The 18,760-nt window shown below is 27.9% G+C and overlaps 1 protein-coding gene across 1 annotated transcript; it reads left to right on the forward strand.

Annotated features, from left to right (window-relative positions):
- The first annotated feature begins 3,821 nt into the window (after window positions 1-3,821).
- LOC120430525 (polyserase-2-like) lies at window positions 3,822-9,317 on the forward strand. Its single transcript, XM_039595642.2, has 4 exons — window positions 3,822-4,670; window positions 8,027-8,248; window positions 8,314-8,479; window positions 8,540-9,317. The coding sequence occupies exons 1-4, from the start codon at window positions 3,998-4,000 to the stop codon at window positions 9,279-9,281; spliced, it is 1,803 nt and encodes a 600-aa protein (XP_039451576.1). The 5' UTR covers window positions 3,822-3,997; the 3' UTR covers window positions 9,282-9,317.
- The last annotated feature ends 9,443 nt before the right edge of the window (window positions 9,318-18,760 follow it).

Raw genomic sequence — 18,760 nt, forward strand, 5'->3', positions numbered from 1 at the left:
AAAATTCGATATCGCAGCAGTTAATGGTCCAATTTTCAATATTAAAATATGAAACATTCGTGAAATTTTAAGATCTTTTCGAAAAAAATGTCTTCGTTTTTTTAAATCAAGACTAACATTTCAAAAGTGCCAAATATCTATTTTTTATTATAAATCTAAACTTGATTCAAAAAATATGAAAGTTTTTTTTTTCGAGAAGATCAGTAAATGTCACGAATCTTTAAAACTTTTACATTGAAAATCGAACCACTATTTGCTGAGAAATTGACATTAGGAAATGATGGGTTGTTTGGGTGAGACTTAGAAAACATTAATTTTCCTGTTTTTAAATATTTGCATGGCAATATCTCAGAAACTAAAGGTCGTATCAACAAAGAACAAAACAGAAAAATGTAGAGAATTTTCTCAGTTTTTCAAAAATATTTTTTTCAAAGGTGGGCAAGCATGGGCACTAATGTAAAAAAATAATAACTGCGACTATTTTTAAAACAGTAACTTAAAAATGTGTTTAACTTGAAAACGGTGCACATTATCAAAATTTGACTAAAGTATTATTCGATTGCAAATTCGATTTTAAATCTAAAACTGAAATTTAAAAAAAATTCAATTGATATTTCGATTTTTTTCAATCAGTAATGTTTCAAAAATTCATAACTCGGTCAATGATTTTTTGCTCATGCTGAAAATTTCTGAAAAGTTGACATTCCCCTTAAGCATATCAGAAAATAAAAAAAATAATATAGTGTTTTTTTTGCCACTCAACTTTTAGTGACCAAATCTAAAATAAAAAATCACCAAAAAAAATTTTACCGTGTATCATATTTTTTCAGTGTAGTCCGTATCTATGCCTACAACTTTGCCGAAGACACCAATTTGATCAAAAAACTGTTTCAAAAGATACAGTTTTTGAATTTTTATACATAATTTTTGTATGGACAGATGCCAATTTTGTATGGAAAATTATATGGACAAGCTAATCATGGCTTCTTTGGGCATACCAGAGGCACCGAAAAAGTTTCAGACGGATTAAAAAATACAAAAATTAAAATTAAGAAAAATATACCGATTCCGTAGAGAATTGCTCATGTACCGTAAACTGGGGTCAATCGGAACACATGGGGCGAATTGGGACAGCAGTTTTAACAATGTTGGAGCACAATATTTTGATTTTTCTGGTTGGTTTCGGTTAGAATAGACTCAGGCCAACAAAATGTGTACATCCATTTCTAAATTTAAAAGCTGTAAGTGCTCTGAAAACTGCTGTCCCTATTCAGACTGTAGTCCCGATTCACCCCAGATTACGGTACGTTTGTCAAACGCGTTTTGACCTAAAATCTCTTTGGCCAGTTGCCGCTCTTACTGCAATTTTTGGGGTGTGCCAAGATAGCTCACCAACATTGCAACTTCTTTCAAATGAAGAGTGACAACAATGCATGGAGATTTTTCCGGGTTTTGTTGAATATCTCAGGATTGTAATCGTATTTTAGAGATCTGTAAAGGTCATAAGGTGAGACATTTAAAAAAAAAGCTAAGAAACTTCTCTTTATTTTGCTTTTTTGATACGACCTTAAGTTGCTTAGATACTGCCACGCATAGATTAAAACCAGGAAAATTTACGTTTTCTAAGTCACATTAAAACAACCCATCTTTTTTTTAAATTCGAAATCTCAGCAACTAATGGTCCGATTTTCAATGTTCAAAAATGAAACATTCATAAAACAATATTTTCATTTTTTTTCAAATCAAGCCTAACATTTCAAAAAGACCAAATATTCAATATTACGCCCTTTCGAAATGTTATACTTGATTCTTAAAAAAATGAAAAATCATGCAAATATAAAAAATTATAGTGTTTTGGGATTGGGTTGTTGTCAGCTATTCATTGCACTCATAGTTACATGAAAATTTTTCACAAAAATACGTATTTTTGCAGTATTTTGAAAATGTAGTGTTTCACGATAAAAATCTAAATTTATTGCTTTTGCAATATGGTTATCAAATGACCTCAATTTTTTCATGCATTTCGAATGTGATGACAACATTTTTGAAAATACTCAAATTTTTTGATTTTTCACAATATGGGTATCCAATGATCGGAATTTTTCATCCTTTTCTGATGTAAAAACCACATGTTTTGAAAATACTCAACATTTTCATAAAACTACGTACTTTCAAAAAATACTCATAACATCAGTTGTTTTACAATATGAGTATTAAACGACCGATAATTTTTTTTATTTATTTCGAAAGCTGTAACGCAATTTTTTGAAAATACTTATTTTTTTCACAAAACTACCTTTATTCTAAAAAACCCAAAAAAAAAAATCTTTTCGGGATTTTTCATACATTTTGAAAGTTATACCATTTTTTTGAAAATGTTCAAAATTTCCACAAAACTACTTATTTTTGAAAGAAAAAAACTCCAAGTTTCCAGTTTTTTACAATATGGGTATTAAATGTACGGGATTTTTTCATACTTTTTGAATGTTACAGAGGACTCTCTGGCTGTCGATCTTTTCGATATCAATATTTCTCCAGCTGTCAATAAATTTTTCACTCCCTTCATGTAGATTGCTTTGATTTTTAGTCGATAATTTGATAACTCCCGCTCTCGACGGTCCCTTCAATATCGACAACGACAGAGTCCTATGTATAACAAATTTTTTTGGAAATATTAAAAAAATTCACAAAACTATGTATTTTTGAAAAAAAAAATACTCAAAATTCCAGTTTTTGACAATATTTTTAAACGATCGGACTTTTTCATAAATTTCGAATGTAATAACAACTTTTTATAAGTACTCAAACTTTCCAAAAATTACGTATTTTCGAAAAAATACTCTTAATTTCATAATTTGCTACATTCAAAAGGTCAGAAAAAATCCGATCATTTGAGACCCATGTTGTGAAAAACATAAATTTGGGTTTTTTTTTTCAAAAATACATAGTTTTGTAATAAAATTTAGTATTTTCAAAAATGTGAATTATAACCGATCGTTTGATGCCCATATTGTAAAAAAACTTAAATTTTGAGTATTCTTTTCGAAAATGCCTAGTTTTATCAAAATGCACAAAAAAATTCTGATCATTTGATACCCATATTGTGAAAAACTAAAATTTTGAGTATTTTGTCGAAAATACGTCGTTTTATGTTTTTTTTTGTAATTTAAGAGCGAGTCCACGGACAGGGCATACCCCTTTGTATTGGACGTCGTTTGGACCTCACCAATCTGTTAACATTTTCAGGGGTTGTTTGTACATATAAAACTAGCATCTGGCCAAAATATGAGCACTCTAGGTCAACGGGAAGTGGGGCAAATCGGGACACAAAGTTTGAAGGTTCAAAAACGTCAAAAATCTTAAAAAGGATATAACTTAGGCAAAATTCAATCAATTTTTTAAAATTCAAAATGCATCTGAAAGGGCTTAAAAAATGCAACAAAATGCAGGGAGAAGCATCCCAATTGGTAGTTATTGGTATTTTAGTGAAAAAATAGCATAATTTTCAAACTCGAATAAAAAAGTGATCCATCCACATATCAACTCAATTCGACCCGTAGCTTGTAGGGGACATCTGGGACTACCATCTGAGACTAAGAACGCTTAGAGTAAGGCAGTTTAACACATTAAATAGACACCTTTACCCACTTCCCATAAACCTAGAGTGCTCATATTTTGGCCAGACGCTAGTTTTATATATACAAACAACCCCTCCAACCATTTGCTTCAAATGTTGTGACATACAAAAGTTCTTGTAGTTAATTGGGAGACACTAGTGGTTGGTATTAGCTCTGATAATTCAAGAAATCTGCTTTAAAATGTTTTTTTTATGGTTGAACTGGACTTCCCAAAACTACGTTTATTGTTGGGGAATCCCAACACGCATAACAGTTATCACCGCAAAACAGGTTCTTCTGGCTTATTTTCCCGCGCGCGCGCGCTGATAAGTGAAGAAGCACCGAATCCAAGCTAGTCTCGTCGCTAGTCTTGCAGCGTGATGAACCTGTTTTCGCTTGGTTTGCTGCTGTGCTGTTCGGTCGCCGTCTTGGCCGACGACACGCGATTCAGCGACACGAACGCCCGGTTCCGGTGCGGTATTAGGAAGAAATCTGGCGTTCAACTGATCCATCAGGGTCGTACGGCCGAGCTGGGCCAGTGGCCGTGGCACGTGGCGCTGTTTTACGGCGCGGACTACAAGTGTGGGGGAACGCTGATCGACCAGCTTCACGTGCTGACCTCGGCGCACTGCGTCATTGGGCCGAATAAGAGGGCGAAGAGGCCGGACACGATTACGATTCAGGTGGGGAAGAATGTGTTGGACGAGAATCCGGATCGGGTACAGATCGTGCGGGTGCGAGAGATTCACGTGCATCCTGACTTTATGAGGAATCGGAACGATATTGCCCTGCTGGTGCTGTCCCAGTCGGTTCAGTACTCGGAGTTTGTGATTCCGATCTGCATCGAGGGCATTCAGGCGGCGAAGGGAGAGGATCTGGTCGGACAGCGGGGCTGGGTGGCCGGATTTGGTGAGACTGAGACTGAGAAGTTTTCGAGACAGCTGAAAACCGCTTCGATGCCGGTGGTGAATAATACGGAGTGCGTCCAGAGCGATCCGGAGCTGTTTGGGCGGTTTGTTTCGCCGGCTGTGTTCTGCGGCAGCGATAAGAATGGTGAGTTGTGAATGGTGCTTCAGCACAACAGAATGTCTAGTTATAGATCAAGCAATGTTTGACAGATCCGAATTAGCAGCCCGAGCAGACGGAAATAACTTGGGAATAACATTTTTTGATATTTGAAAATACTAGGCCAATAACATTTTACGTTATTTATAACAAGATTTGTTATTCGTCGTTATGATTTTTTTGTTATTGGAATGTTATTGTAATAACAGACTAATAACATTTTTAGTTATTCTTCGAACAAATCTTTGTTATTAATTTTTGTTATTTTAACAACTAATCCGATCATCCCAATAACAGTTGGAGTTATTCTTCCATAACAAAAAATGTTATTCCAAAGTTGTTTTGGCTTTCAACCAATATCAGACCAATAACAAATTTTGTTATGATAACATAAACCGTTATTAAACCATTATGCAGAAATGGATTTTTCAGGAAGATTCCATAACACTTTTTGTTATTTTAACAGAATTTGTTATTGAAATGGTATGAATTTTGTTATTACCGTCTGCCCGGGAGGGCACCTAACGTCTTTTAAGCACATAAAAAATAATGTTAAATAATGTTAAATTAAGTTAAATCAAGGGGTTACAAACATGTAGAAAAACACAAAAAAATATTTAGCGGAAATTTGTTAAATCAACTTAAAAAAAAACAATTTAAGCTGAAAATTTTGCCATGCGCAAAGCGAACTGTCACATTTTGCGAGCGTTTTTCTCTGAACATCGAGTTTTTTTACGGGTGCCACCATATCTCGAGATGGGATAGACCAAATTGGCTGAAATTTGGAGTGAAGACTCGCAAGTCATATTCCGTGTGCATGACAAAACCAATAAACCAATTCCGTGTTGCAATAAAAAAAAACCATAAACTGACGATTTTTATAATGAAAAAACAAAAATATTTTTTTTCAACTATTTCAAACATATTTTTTTTAAAACGGCCATCGTCATGCACACGAAACAGATTTAATGAGTCTTCACCAACATTTTGAGCCGATTTGTTCAAGGCAGTGTTGAGATATCGAGGCACCCGTTTTTTTGAAAATGCTAATTTCATATAGCTGTATCTCGGCAATGATACGACCAAATGTCTTTTAATTTATTTCCCGAGCAGACGGAAATAACTTGGGAATAACATTTTTTGTTATTTGAAAATACTAGGCCAATAACATTTTATGTTATTTATAACAAGATTTGTTATTCGTCGTTATGATTTTTTTTGTTATTGAGTCGTTATTGTGATAACAGACAAATAACATTTTTAGTTATTTTTCGAACAAATCTTTGTTATTATTTTTTGTTATTTTAACAACTAATCCGATCATTCAAATAACAGTTGGAGGTATTCTTCCATAACAAAAAATGTTATTCCAAAGTTGTTTTGGCTCTCAACCAATATCAGACCAATAACAAATTTTGTTATGATAACATACACTGTTATCAAACTCTTATGCAAAAATAGATTTTGCAGGAAAATTCCAAAACATTTTTTGTTATTTTAACAGTATTTGTTATTGAAATGGCATGAATTTTGTTATTACCGTCTGCCCGGGTTTGATGAAAGTTGAAAATGTATATTTTAATGTCCTGATTACTGATTTTAAAAAAACGCGCTCAAACCAACCTTTGACATTTTTGCCGATTTACATGTATGTAACCCCTTAAGTTTAATTGAATTAAATTAAGTTAAACTATGTCAAATTGAGTTAAGTTGAAATAGATAAATCAAATTTATTTAAGCAAAATAAAGAAAAATAAAATTAAATAAAGTTAAATATGGTTGAATAAAGAAAAAAAAATTTGGACTGAATTTCAGTTAATTTGATAAATTTGGCAAAATTTTGTCAAAATTTAAATAATTAATGAAAAAATTGATAAAATTTCGTCGATTTCTGAAAAAAAAATTTAAAACTTAGTAACATTCATCTTACTATAATAAAATTTAGTTAAATAAAATTCATTTTTTTCATTAATTGCCTTAATTTTGTTGAATTTAATTATATTAAGTAAGACCGTTGCAAACAATTTTTGAAGTTAATGTCCCTCAACTCTGACAAAAGTCGAGAGGGGGGAAAAAGTGTTTTAAAATGCATTAAACATCTGTCCAGTTGTTTTGTAATCATAAGTTTCCAAAATTGTCAAAAGTTTTATTTCATTTCCATTTCCATTAAAATTTTATGTTTTTTGAAAAAAAAAAAGAATATATTTATGCCTCCTGATTTTTTGGACCAATTTTGAAGGGTGAACCACATAAACTTTGAAATACATTTGCAACGACTTTATATGAAGTTAAACTTAGTTTAATTAAGTGAATTTAAGTAAAATTAAATTGAAACTAAGTTAAATTTAGTAACAATATGTTAAATTAAGTAAAATAACGTTTAATTAAGTTAAGTTTAATTCAATTGAATTTTTAAAATTAAGATAAATTAAACAAAGTTAATTGTGGTTATATTAAGTCAAAATTAGTTGAATTTTGTTCAATTTAGGTATAATTATTTAAATTCTGTTAAATTTTGCAAAATTTATTAAATTTAATTCAATTTGGTTAAATTCAGTTATCTTTAATGAGGTTAAATTAAATCAATTTAAATTATGATAAATTTTGTTGAATTAAGTTAAACAAACATAAATTTAGTTAAATTAAGATAAATTAGAATAAATTAAGTTAAATTAAGTTCTGGTAAGTTAAATTAAATTAAATTAAGTTAATCTAATTTAAATTAAGTTCAATTAAGATAAATTAAGGTAAATAAAGTTGCATTAAGTTTATTCAAGTTAATTCAAGTTAAATAAAGTTAAGTTTGGTTCAATTGAATTAAGTAAAATTAAGACAAATTATACTTATTAAAGTTGAATTGAGTTAAATTACAATTAATTAAGTTAAATTAAGATCAATGAAGCTAAATTAAAATAAATTTAGCTAATTAAAGTTAAATAAGATTATATATAGTTAAATACGTAAGATTTTAGTTCATTTAAATTTAATTAAGTTAAAGTAAGTTTAAATATGTCAAATTTGCTTCAGTTTTATTGAAGTAAGTTTAAATAATTTATTATAAAATAATTTTAGTGAAATTCGTTCAACTTTTTTAAAACTAGTTAAATTCAGTCTAATTTAATAAAATTTAATAAATCTAGTTAAATTTAGTTGAATTTAGTTCAATGGAAAAACATGCTACACCAGCAAAAAGTTTTGAAATTGTTTCCAAAAAAGTTGTTGAAAAAGTCTTTCTTTTAGATTTCTTTTAGGATTTTAACTGAAATAAGGTGTAACAACTAGTTTTTTTTTGGATTTTTAACTAAATTTTAGTAAGATTCACAATAAACCTTCTTTCCGTACAGGGACGAGCGTGTGTCGAGGGGACAGCGGCGGCGGGATGTACATTCTCGCTGGTGATCACTGGGAACTTCGCGGGATTACCTCCTTTTCTGGACTGTCGGAAACCGGTACCTGTGACGTGAAAAAGTATGTGGTGTTTACGAACGTAGCGTTCTACTACGAGTGGATCAAACAGAAAACCGGTGGGACTGCTGTGGTTATCCCGAAGCGGATTAGTGAGGCGAGTAAGTGACATGAGGTATTTTAGGGTCCTTCGAAGGACGTTAAACGGTCATTTGTTTGGTTTCAGAGTGCCGCGAGTATTCGAGATTCGCTGCCAAGCGTCAAAACGGCGTTTGCTACAACTCGCGATCCCCGCACACAGTCGCAATCATTGACCTAAACCAGCGGCACATCTCGAGTGGAAGCATCATCAGCGAGAGGTTTGTCCTGACCAAAGCTCCAAGCCTGTTTGAGTGAGTATTCTTTGCTACTTGTGAATCTAAAACCAGTTTAGCATGGTGTTCAAATTTCAGCATCTTCGTATCGGATGTCGTCTGGGACGATCTGTGGGTGCGCTTGGGCAATCAACCGGACAAGAAGGTCATTCGGGAGATCTCCCATCCGGACTATGACCCGGAGACGCTTCGCCACCACATCATGCTGCTGGAGATGGACTCGCCGTTGGCGTTCTCGAACCGACTAGTTCCGGTATGTTTAGCCAACTTGGGAACGGAGAATCTCTACGACACACTGCTTCTGAACGGGTACAGCGGACAAAGTGCCAATACCAACGAATTTTACGAAAGCGTCGAGAATCGGATCATCTCGAACGAAAAATGCAACGAAACGGTGAAGATTGCCCACGCAAAGTACACCGTCAACGAGGAGGAACTGTGCGCCATGGATCGGTACGAGGGCTTCTTCTTCTGGGGTGGTATCGTGGGAGGTCCACTGCAGACGGTCAACACCCGTAGCTGTATGTTTACGCAGGTTGGGGTCACCAAGTTTCTGATTCCGCACAATATGAACCGCGAGGTGACCAAAACGGTTCGCTTCACCAACGTGTACTCCCGGGTGACGGCCTACCTGGACTGGATAGAAGCGGAAGTTTGGGGCAACGAAACGCTGCCGGAGGACAGTGAGTTTGCCGATAACGGAGGAGAAGCGCCCACGATTGTTGATAACGACGTGGAAGGAGACCAGGAGGTTGCGACTGCAGCACGGTTGCGAGGCAGCACTACAAGTGGCGATGTAATTCATTTCCCTAAAGACTAGATCAACTTAAGATTGAAATTGCTTTAAAAAAATCAATAAATTGTGATGTTATTGATATTAACACACTTAGTTTTTTTTTAAGAATTCGGTAAAGTTTACCGAACTTTCAACTGCTAAACAGTTAGGGAAACTGAAAATTTCCGAATTCGGTTATTATTATAAATCAAAATAAATTCGGTAAAATGTTGTTCACTTTGATAGATGGTAAACCAATCTAAACTTTACGGATTTTTTAAATACCGAATTCGGTAAAAAATCTTAATGTGGAGTTTCAAGTAAGTGAATGAATCAGAACAAATCAAATATTACTAGGTAATTCTCTACCAACACACATGAATTTGGGAAAAGTTGTCCCGACCCCTCTTCGGTTTGCGTGAAACATTGTTCTAAGGGGTATCTTTTGTCCCTGATCACGAATCCGAGGTCCGATTTTTATCTCGTGACGGAGGGGCGGTACGACCCCTTCCATTTTTGAACATGCGAAAAAAGAGGTGTTTTTCAATAATTAGCAGCCTGAAACGGTGATGAGATGGAAATTTGGTGTCAAAGGAACTTTTATGTAAAATTAAACGCCCGATTTGATGGCGTACTCAAAATTACGAAAAAAAAGTATTTTTCATCGAAAAAAAACACTTAAAAAACACTTTAAAATTCTCCCATTTTCCGTTACTTTACTGTGAACATTTTTGGAACATGTCATTTTAAGGGAAATTTAATGTACTTTTCGAATATACATTGACCCAGAAGGGTAATTTTTTCATTTAGAACAAAACATTTCATTTTAAAATTTTGTTATTTTTCTAACTTTGAGGGGTTATTTTTTAGAGTGTAACAATTTTCTACAAAAATGTAAAGCAGACAATTACGAAAAATTGATAAAACTGCATAAGGAGGTTGCTCATAAACATCACGAGTAAGGCCGTTGCAAATATTTTTCAAAGTTTATGTCACCCCAAACCCCCCCCCCCCCCTCCCCATTCAAAGTTGGCCTGAATAATCAGGGGGCAAAAAAAATGTTTTTCGAAAAACTCCAAAATTTTAATAAAAATTTAAGTAAAATCAACTGAAAACTAGTTACAATGCATTTTCCCGCGTTTATAATCATATTCAGCATAATAGAACTCCTGTGAAAACATTTAAAATTTTCCCAAAATGTACACTACACGTCACACGGAAAGTTTTTTTTTTGCGAAAAAAAAAATCCGTCAATACCTCGATATTTTCAAAACTAATGATTGGAAACCATTTGCACGCCTGTAAGGCTGGATTTTCATGGATCATGTAACGACATCGTAAGCACGAGCATCGAAATTTTTACGATGCTCTTGGATGGCGTTATGACTTAGCTATGACTCAAACCTAAATAACGGGCAGACCGCCATTTTGCCCGTAAGCGTTTCAAGAAGGAACGGTAGAAAATGGGAGAGAAACGCTCGGGGAAACGTCAACACAAAGCAACACGTGCACGGAAAAAACCAAAGATAAAAATTTTAGACAAATGCAGGGGAACTTTAATTTAGAACCATTCAAAATTTATTTCCGGATAGCACAAAATAATATTAATATTAATAATGTTTGGCAGCATTTAGTAGAGCACGACAAAATAGACCAAAATAAGACCGGCGAGAACGGGAAGTATCTAATTATAGATCGAAAAATCAAAGTATGCTATTTGAAGGGACTGAAAAATAATTGATAGATGGAGCCATATTGATATTGAGAAAATTGACAGCCAGAGAGTCAACTGTACAAACATGGGGTGAATTGAAATTCTGAAATTCAGAAATTCAGAAATTCAGAAATTCAGAAATTCAGAAATTCAGAAATTCAGAAATTCAGAAATTCAGAAATTTAGAAATTTAGAAATTCAAAAATTCGGAAATTCAGAAATTCAGAAATTCAGAAATTCTGAAATTCTGAAATTCAGAAATTTAGAAATTCAGAAATTCAGAAATTCAGAAATTCAAAAATTCAGAAATTCAGATATTCAAAAAATCAGAAATTCTGAAATTCTGAAATTCTGAAATTCCGAAATTCTGAAATTCTGAAATTCTGAAATTCTGAAATTCTAAAATTCTGAAATTCTGAAATTCTGAAATTCTGAAATTCTGAAATTCTGAAATTCTGAAATTCTGAAATTCTGAAATTCTGAAATTCTGAAATTCTGAAATTCTGAAATTCTGAAATTCTGAAATTCTGAAATTCTGAAATTCTGAAATTCTGAAATTCTGAAATTCTGAAATTCTGAAATTCTGATATTCTGAAATTCTGAAATTCTAAAATTTTGAAATTCTGAAATTCTGAAATTCTGAAATTCTAAAATTTTGAAATTCTGAAATTCTGAAATTCTGAAATTCTGAAATTCTGAAATTCTGAAATTCTGAAATTCTAAAATTCTGAAATTCTGAAATTCTGAAATTCTGAAATTCTGAAATTCTGAAATTCTGAAATTCAGAAATTCAGAAATTCAGAAATTCAGAAATTCTGAAATTTTGAAATTAAGAAATTTTGAAATTATGAACTTACGAAATTTAGATATTAAGAAATTTAGATATTAAGAAATTTCTTAATTTCTTAATTTCTTAATTTCTTAATTTCTTAATTTCTTAATTTCCTAATTTCCTAATTTCTTAACTTCTTAATTTCTTAATTTCTTAATTTCTTAATTTCTTAATTTCTTAATTTCTTAATTTCTTAATTTCTTAATTTCTTAATTTCTTAATTTCTTAATTTCTTAATTTCTTAATTTCTTAATTTCTTAATTTCTTAATTTCCTAATTTCTAAATTTCTTAATTTCTTAATTTCTTAATTTCTTAATTTCTTAATTTCTTAATTTCTTAATTTCTTAATTTCTTAATTTCTTAATTTCTTAATTTCTTAATTTCTTAATTTCTTAATTTCTTAATTTCTTAATTTCTTAATTTCTTAATTTCTTAATTTCTTAATTTCTTAATTTCTTAATTTCTTAATTTCTTAATTTCTTAATTTCTTAATTTCTTAATTTCTTAATTTCTTAATTTCTTAATTTCTTAATTTCTTAATTTCTTAATTTCTTAATTTCTTAATTTCTTAATTTCTTAATTTCTTAATTTCTTAATTTCTTAATTTCTTAATTTCTTAATTTCTTAATTTCTAAATTTCCTTATTTCTTAATTTTTTAATGTCTTAATTTCTCAGTTTCTTAATTTCTAAATTTCTTAATTTCTAAATTTCCTTATTTCTTAATTTCTTAATTTTTTACTTTCTTAATTTCTTAATTTCTTGATTCCTAATTTCTTAATTTCTTAATTTCTTAATTTCTTAATTTCTTAATTTCTTAATTTCTTAATTTCTTAATTTCTTAATTTCTTAATTTCTTAATTTCTTAATTTCTTAATTTCTTAATTTCTTAATTTCTTAATTTCTTAATTTCTTAATTTCTTAATTTCTTAATTTCTTAATTTCTTAATTTCTTAATTTCTTAATTTCTTAATTTCTTAATTTCTTAATTTCTTAATTTCTTAATTTCTTAATTTCTTAATTTCTTAATTTCTTAATTTCTTAATTTCTTAATTTCTTAATTTCTTAATTTCTTAATTTCTTAATTTCTTAATTTCTTAATTTCTTAATTTCATAATTTCTTAATTTCTTAATTTCTTAATTTCTTAATTTCTTAATTTCTTAATTTCTTAATTTCTTAATTTCTTAATTTCTTAATTTCTTAATTTCTTAATTTCTTAATTTCTTAATTTCTTAATTTCTTAATTTCTTAATTTCTTAATTTCTTAATTTCTTAATTTCTTAATTTCTTAATTTCTTAATTTCTTAATTTCTTAATTTGTTAATTTCTTAATTCCTTAATTTCTTAATTTCTTAATTTCTTAATTTCCTAATTTCCTAATTTCTTAACTTCTTAATTTCTTAATTTCTTAATTTCTTAATTTCTTAATTTCTTAATTTCTTAATTTCTTAATTTCTTAATTTCTTAATTTCTTAATTTCTTAATTTCTTAATTTCTGAATTTCTTAATTTCTTAATTTCTTAATTTCTTAATTTCTTAATTTCTTAATTTCTTAATTTCTTAATTTCTTAATTTCTTAATTTCTGAATTTCTTAATTTCTTAATTTCTTAATTTCTTAATTTCTTAATTTCTTAATTTCTTAATTTCTTAATTTCTTAATTTCTTAATTTCTTAATTTCTAAATTTCCTTATTTCTTAATTTTTTAATGTCTTAATTTCTCAGTTTCTTAATTTCTAAATTTCTTAATTTCTAAATTTCCTTATTTCTTAATTTCTTAATTTTTTACTTTCTTAATTTCTTAATTTCTTGATTCCTAATTTCCTAATTTCTTAATTTCTTAATTTCTTAATTTCTTAATTTCTTAATTTCTTAATTTCTTAATTTCTTAATTTCTTAATTTCTTAATTTCTTAATTTCTTAATTTCTTAATTTCTTAATTTCTTAATTTCTTAATTTCTTAATTTCTTAATTTCTTAATTTCTTAATTTCTTAATTTCTTAATTTCTTAATTTCTTAATTTCTTAATTTCTTAATTTCTTAATTTCTTAATTTCTTAATTTCTTAATTTCTTAATTTCTTAATTTCTTAATTTCTTAATTTCTTAATTTCTTAATTTCTTAATTTCTTAATTTCTTAATTTCTTAATTTCTTAATTTCTTAATTTCTTAATTTCTTATATTCTTATATTCTTTATTTCATAATTTCTTAATTTCTTCATTTCTTCATTTCTTCATTTCTTCATTTCTTCATTTCTTAATTTCTTAATTTCTTAATTTCTTAATTTCTTAATTTCTTAATTTCTTAATTTCTTAATTTCTTAATTTCTTAATTTCTTAATTTCTTAATTTCTTAATTTCTTAATTTCTTAATTTCTTAATTTCTTAATTTCTTAATTTCTTAATTTCTGAATTTCTGAATTTCTTAATTTCTTAATTTCTGAATTTCTGAATTTCTGAATTTCTTAATTTCTTAATTTCTTAATTTCTTAATTTCTTTATTTCTTTATTTCTTAATTTCTCAATTTCTTAATTTCTTAATTTCTAAATTTCCTTATTTCTTAATTTCTTAATTTCTTAATTTCTTAATTTTTCCCGACCCCTCTTCGGTTTGCGTGAAACATTGTTCTAAGGGGTATCTTTTGTCCCTGATCACGAATCCGAGGTCCGATTTTTATCTCGTGACGGAGGGGCGGTACGACCCCTTCCATTTTTGAACATGCGAAAAAAGAGGTGTTTTTCAATAATTAGCAGCCTGAAACGGTGATGAGATGGAAATTTGGTGTCAAAGGAACTTTTATGTAAAATTAAACGCCCGATTTGATGGCGTACTCAAAATTACGAAAAAAAAGTATTTTTCATCGAAAAAAAACACTTAAAAAACACTTTAAAATTCTCCCATTTTCCGTTACTTTACTGTGAACATTTTTGGAACATGTCATTTTAAGGGAAATTTAATGTACTTTTCGAATATACATTGACCCAGAAGGGTAATTTTTTCATTTAGAACAAAACATTTCATTTTAAAATTTTGTTATTTTTCTAACTTTGAGGGGTTATTTTTTAGAGTGTAACAATTTTCTACAAAAATGTAAAGCAGACAATTACGAAAAATTGATAAAACTGCATAAGGAGGTTGCTCATAAACATCACGAGTAAGGCCGTTGCAAATATTTTTCAAAGTTTATGTCACCCCAAACCCCCCCCCCCCCCTCCCCATTCAAAGTTGGCCTGAATAATCAGGGGGCAAAAAAAATGTTTTTCGAAAAACTCCAAAATTTTAATAAAAATTTAAGTAAAATCAACTGAAAACTAGTTACAATGCATTTTCCCGCGTTTATAATCATATTCAGCATAATAGAACTCCTGTGAAAACATTTAAAATTTTCCCAAAATGTACACTACACGTCACACGGAAAGTTTTTTTTTTGCGAAAAAAAAAATCCGTCAATACCTCGATATTTTCAAAACTAATGATTGGAAACCATTTGCACGCCTGTAAGGCTGGATTTTCATGGATCATGTAACGACATCGTAAGCACGAGCATCGAAATTTTTACGATGCTCTTGGATGGCGTTATGACTTAGCTATGACTCAAACCTAAATAACGGGCAGACCGCCATTTTGCCCGTAAGCGTTTCAAGAAGGAACGGTAGAAAATGGGAGAGAAACGCTCGGGGAAACGTCAACACAAAGCAACACGTGCACGGAAAAAACCAAAGATAAAAATTTTAGACAAATGCAGGGGAACTTTAATTTAGAACCATTCAAAATTTATTTCCGGATAGCACAAAATAATATTAATATTAATAATGTTTGGCAGCATTTAGTAGAGCACGACAAAATAGACCAAAATAAGACCGGCGAGAACGGGAAGTATCTAATTATAGATCGAAAAATCAAAGTATGCTATTTGAAGGGACTGAAAAATAATTGATAGATGGAGCCATATTGATATTGAGAAAATTGACAGCCAGAGAGTCAACTGTACAAACATGGGGTGAATTGAAATTCTGAAATTCAGAAATTCAGAAATTCAGAAATTCAGAAATTCAGAAATTCAGAAATTCAGAAATTCAGAAATTCAGAAATTTAGAAATTTAGAAATTCAAAAATTCGGAAATTCAGAAATTCAGAAATTCAGAAATTCTGAAATTCTGAAATTCAGAAATTTAGAAATTCAGAAATTCAGAAATTCAGAAATTCAAAAATTCAGAAATTCAGATATTCAAAAAATCAGAAATTCTGAAATTCTGAAATTCTGAAATTCCGAAATTCTGAAATTCTGAAATTCTGAAATTCTGACATTCTAAAATTCTGAAATTCTGAAATTCTGAAATTCTGAAATTCTGAAATTCTGAAATTCTGAAATTCTGAAATTCTGAAATTCTGAAATTCTGAAATTCTGAAATTCTGAAATTCTGAAATTCTGAAATTCTGAAATTCTGAAATTCTGAAATTCTGAAATTCTGAAATTCTGAAATTCTGAAATTCTGATATTCTGAAATTCTGAAATTCTAAAATTTTGAAATTCTGAAATTCTGAAATTCTGAAATTCTAAAATTTTGAAATTCTGAAATTCTGAAATTCTGAAATTCTGAAATTCTGAAATTCTGAAATTCTGAAATTCTAAAATTCTGAAATTCTGAAATTCTGAAATTCTGAAATTCTGAAATTCTGAAATTCTGAAATTCAGAAATTCAGAAATTCAGAAATTCAGAAATTCTGAAATTTTGAAATTAAGAAATTTTGAAATTATGAACTTACGAAATTTAGATATTAAGAAATTTAGATATTAAGAAATTTCTTAATTTCTTAATTTCTTAATTTCTTAATTTCTTAATTTCTTAATTTCCTAATTTCTTAATTTCTTAATTTCTTAATTTCTTAATTTCTTAATTTCTTAATTTCTTAATTTCTTAATTTCTTAATTTCTTAATTTCTTAATTTCTTAATTTCTTAATTTCTTAATTTCTTAATTTCTTAATTTCTTAATTTCTTAATTTCCTAATTTCTTAATTTCTTAATTTCTTAATTTCTTAATTTCTTAATTTCTTAATTTCTTAATTTCTTAATTTCTTAATTTCTTAATTTCTTAATTTCTTAATTTCTTAATTTCTTAATTTCTTAATTTCTTAATTTCTTAATTTCTTAATTTCTTAATTTCTTAATTTCTTAATTTCTTAATTTCTTAATTTCTTAATTTCTTAATTTCTTAATTTCTTAATTTCTTAATTTCTTAATTTCTTAATTTCTTAATTTCTTAATTTCTTAATTTCTTAATTTCTTAATTTCTTAATTTCTTAATTTCTTAATTTCTTAATTTCTTAATTTCTAAATTTCCTTATTTCTTAATTTTTTAATGTCTTAATTTCTCAGTTTCTTAATTTCTAAATTTCTTAATTTCTAAATTTCCTTATTTCTTAATTTCTTAATTTTTTACTTTCTTAATTTCTTAATTTCTTGATTCCTAATTTCTTAATTTCTTAATTTCTTAATTTCTTAATTTCTTAATTTCTTAATTTCTTAATTTCTTAATTTCTTAATTTCTTAATTTCTTAATTTCTTAATTTCTTAATTTCTTAATTTCTTAATTTCTTAATTTCTTAATTTCTTAATTTCTTAATTTCTTAATTTCTTAATTTCTTAATTTCTTAATTTCTTAATTTCTTAATTTCTTAATTTCTTAATTTCTTAATTTCTTAATTTCTTAATTTCTTAATTTCTTAATTTCTTAATTTCTTAATTTCTTAATTTCTTAATTTCTTAATTTCTTAATTTCTTAATTTCTTAATTTCATAATTTCTTAATTTCTTAATTTCTTAATTTCTTAATTTCTTAATTTCTTAATTTCTTAATTTCTTAATTTCTTAATTTCTTAATTTCTTAATTTCTTAATTTCTTAATTTCTTAATTTCTTAATTTCTTAATTTCTTAATTTCTTAATTTCTTAATTTCTTAATTTCTTAATTTCTTAATTTCTTAATTTCTTAATTTGTTAATTTCTTAATTTCTTAATTTCTTAATTTCTTAATTTCTTAATTTCCTAATTTCCTAATTTCTTAACTTCTTAATTTCTTAATTTCTTAATTTCTTAATTTCTTAATTTCTTAATTTCTTAATTTCTTAATTTCTTAATTTCTTAATTTCTTAATTTCTTAATTTCTTAATTTCTGAATTTCTTAATTTCTTAATTTCTTAATTTCTTAATTTCTTAATTTCTTAATTTCTTAATTTCTTAATTTCTTAATTTCTTAATTTCTGAATTTCTTAATTTCTTAATTTCTTAATTTCTTAATTTCTTAATTTCTTAATTTCTTAATTTCTTAATTTCTTAATTTCTTAATTTCTTAATTTCTAAATTTCCTTATTTCTTAATTTTTTAATGTCTTAATTTCTCAGTTTCTTAATTTCTAAATTTCTTAATTTCTAAATTTCCTTATTTCTTAATTTCTTAATTTTTTACTTTCTTAATTTCTTAATTTCTTGATTCCTAATTTCCTAATTTCTTAATTTCTTAATTTCTTAATTTCTTAATTTCTTAATTTCTTAATTTCTTAATTTCTTAATTTCTTAATTTCTTAATTTCTTAATTTCTTAATTTCTTAATTTCTTAATTTCTTAATTTCTTAATTTCTTAATTTCTTAATTTCTTAATTTCTTAATTTCTTAATTTCTTAATTTCTTAATTTCTTAATTTCTTAATTTCTTAATTTCTTAATTTCTTAATTTCTTAATTTCTTAATTTCTTAATTTCTTAATTTCTTAATTTCTTAATTTCTTAATTTCTTAATTTCTTAATTTCTTAATTTCTTAATTTCTTAATTTCTTAATTTCTTAATTTCTTATATTCTTATATTCTTTATTTCATAATTTCTTAATTTCTTCATTTCTTCATTTCTTCATTTCTTCATTTCTTCATTTCTTAATTTCTTAATTTCTTAATTTCTTAATTTCTTAATTTCTTAATTTCTTAATT

This window comes from Culex pipiens, chromosome 3 (genome assembly GCF_016801865.2).
Source record: "Culex pipiens pallens isolate TS chromosome 3, TS_CPP_V2, whole genome shotgun sequence".
Classification (NCBI taxonomy): Eukaryota; Metazoa; Arthropoda; class Insecta; order Diptera; family Culicidae; genus Culex; species Culex pipiens.

Coding starts and splice junctions, on each gene's coding strand:
- LOC120430525 (XM_039595642.2), top strand. CDS start 3,998: ATGAACCTGTTTTCGCTTGGTTTGCTGCTGTGCTGTTCGGTCGCCGTC. Junction 8,249..8,313: donor GAAGCGGATTAGTGAGGCGA/GTAAGTGACATG, acceptor GTTTGGTTTCAG/AGTGCCGCGAGTATTCGAGA. Junction 8,480..8,539: donor AAAGCTCCAAGCCTGTTTGA/GTGAGTATTCTT, acceptor TTCAAATTTCAG/CATCTTCGTATCGGATGTCG.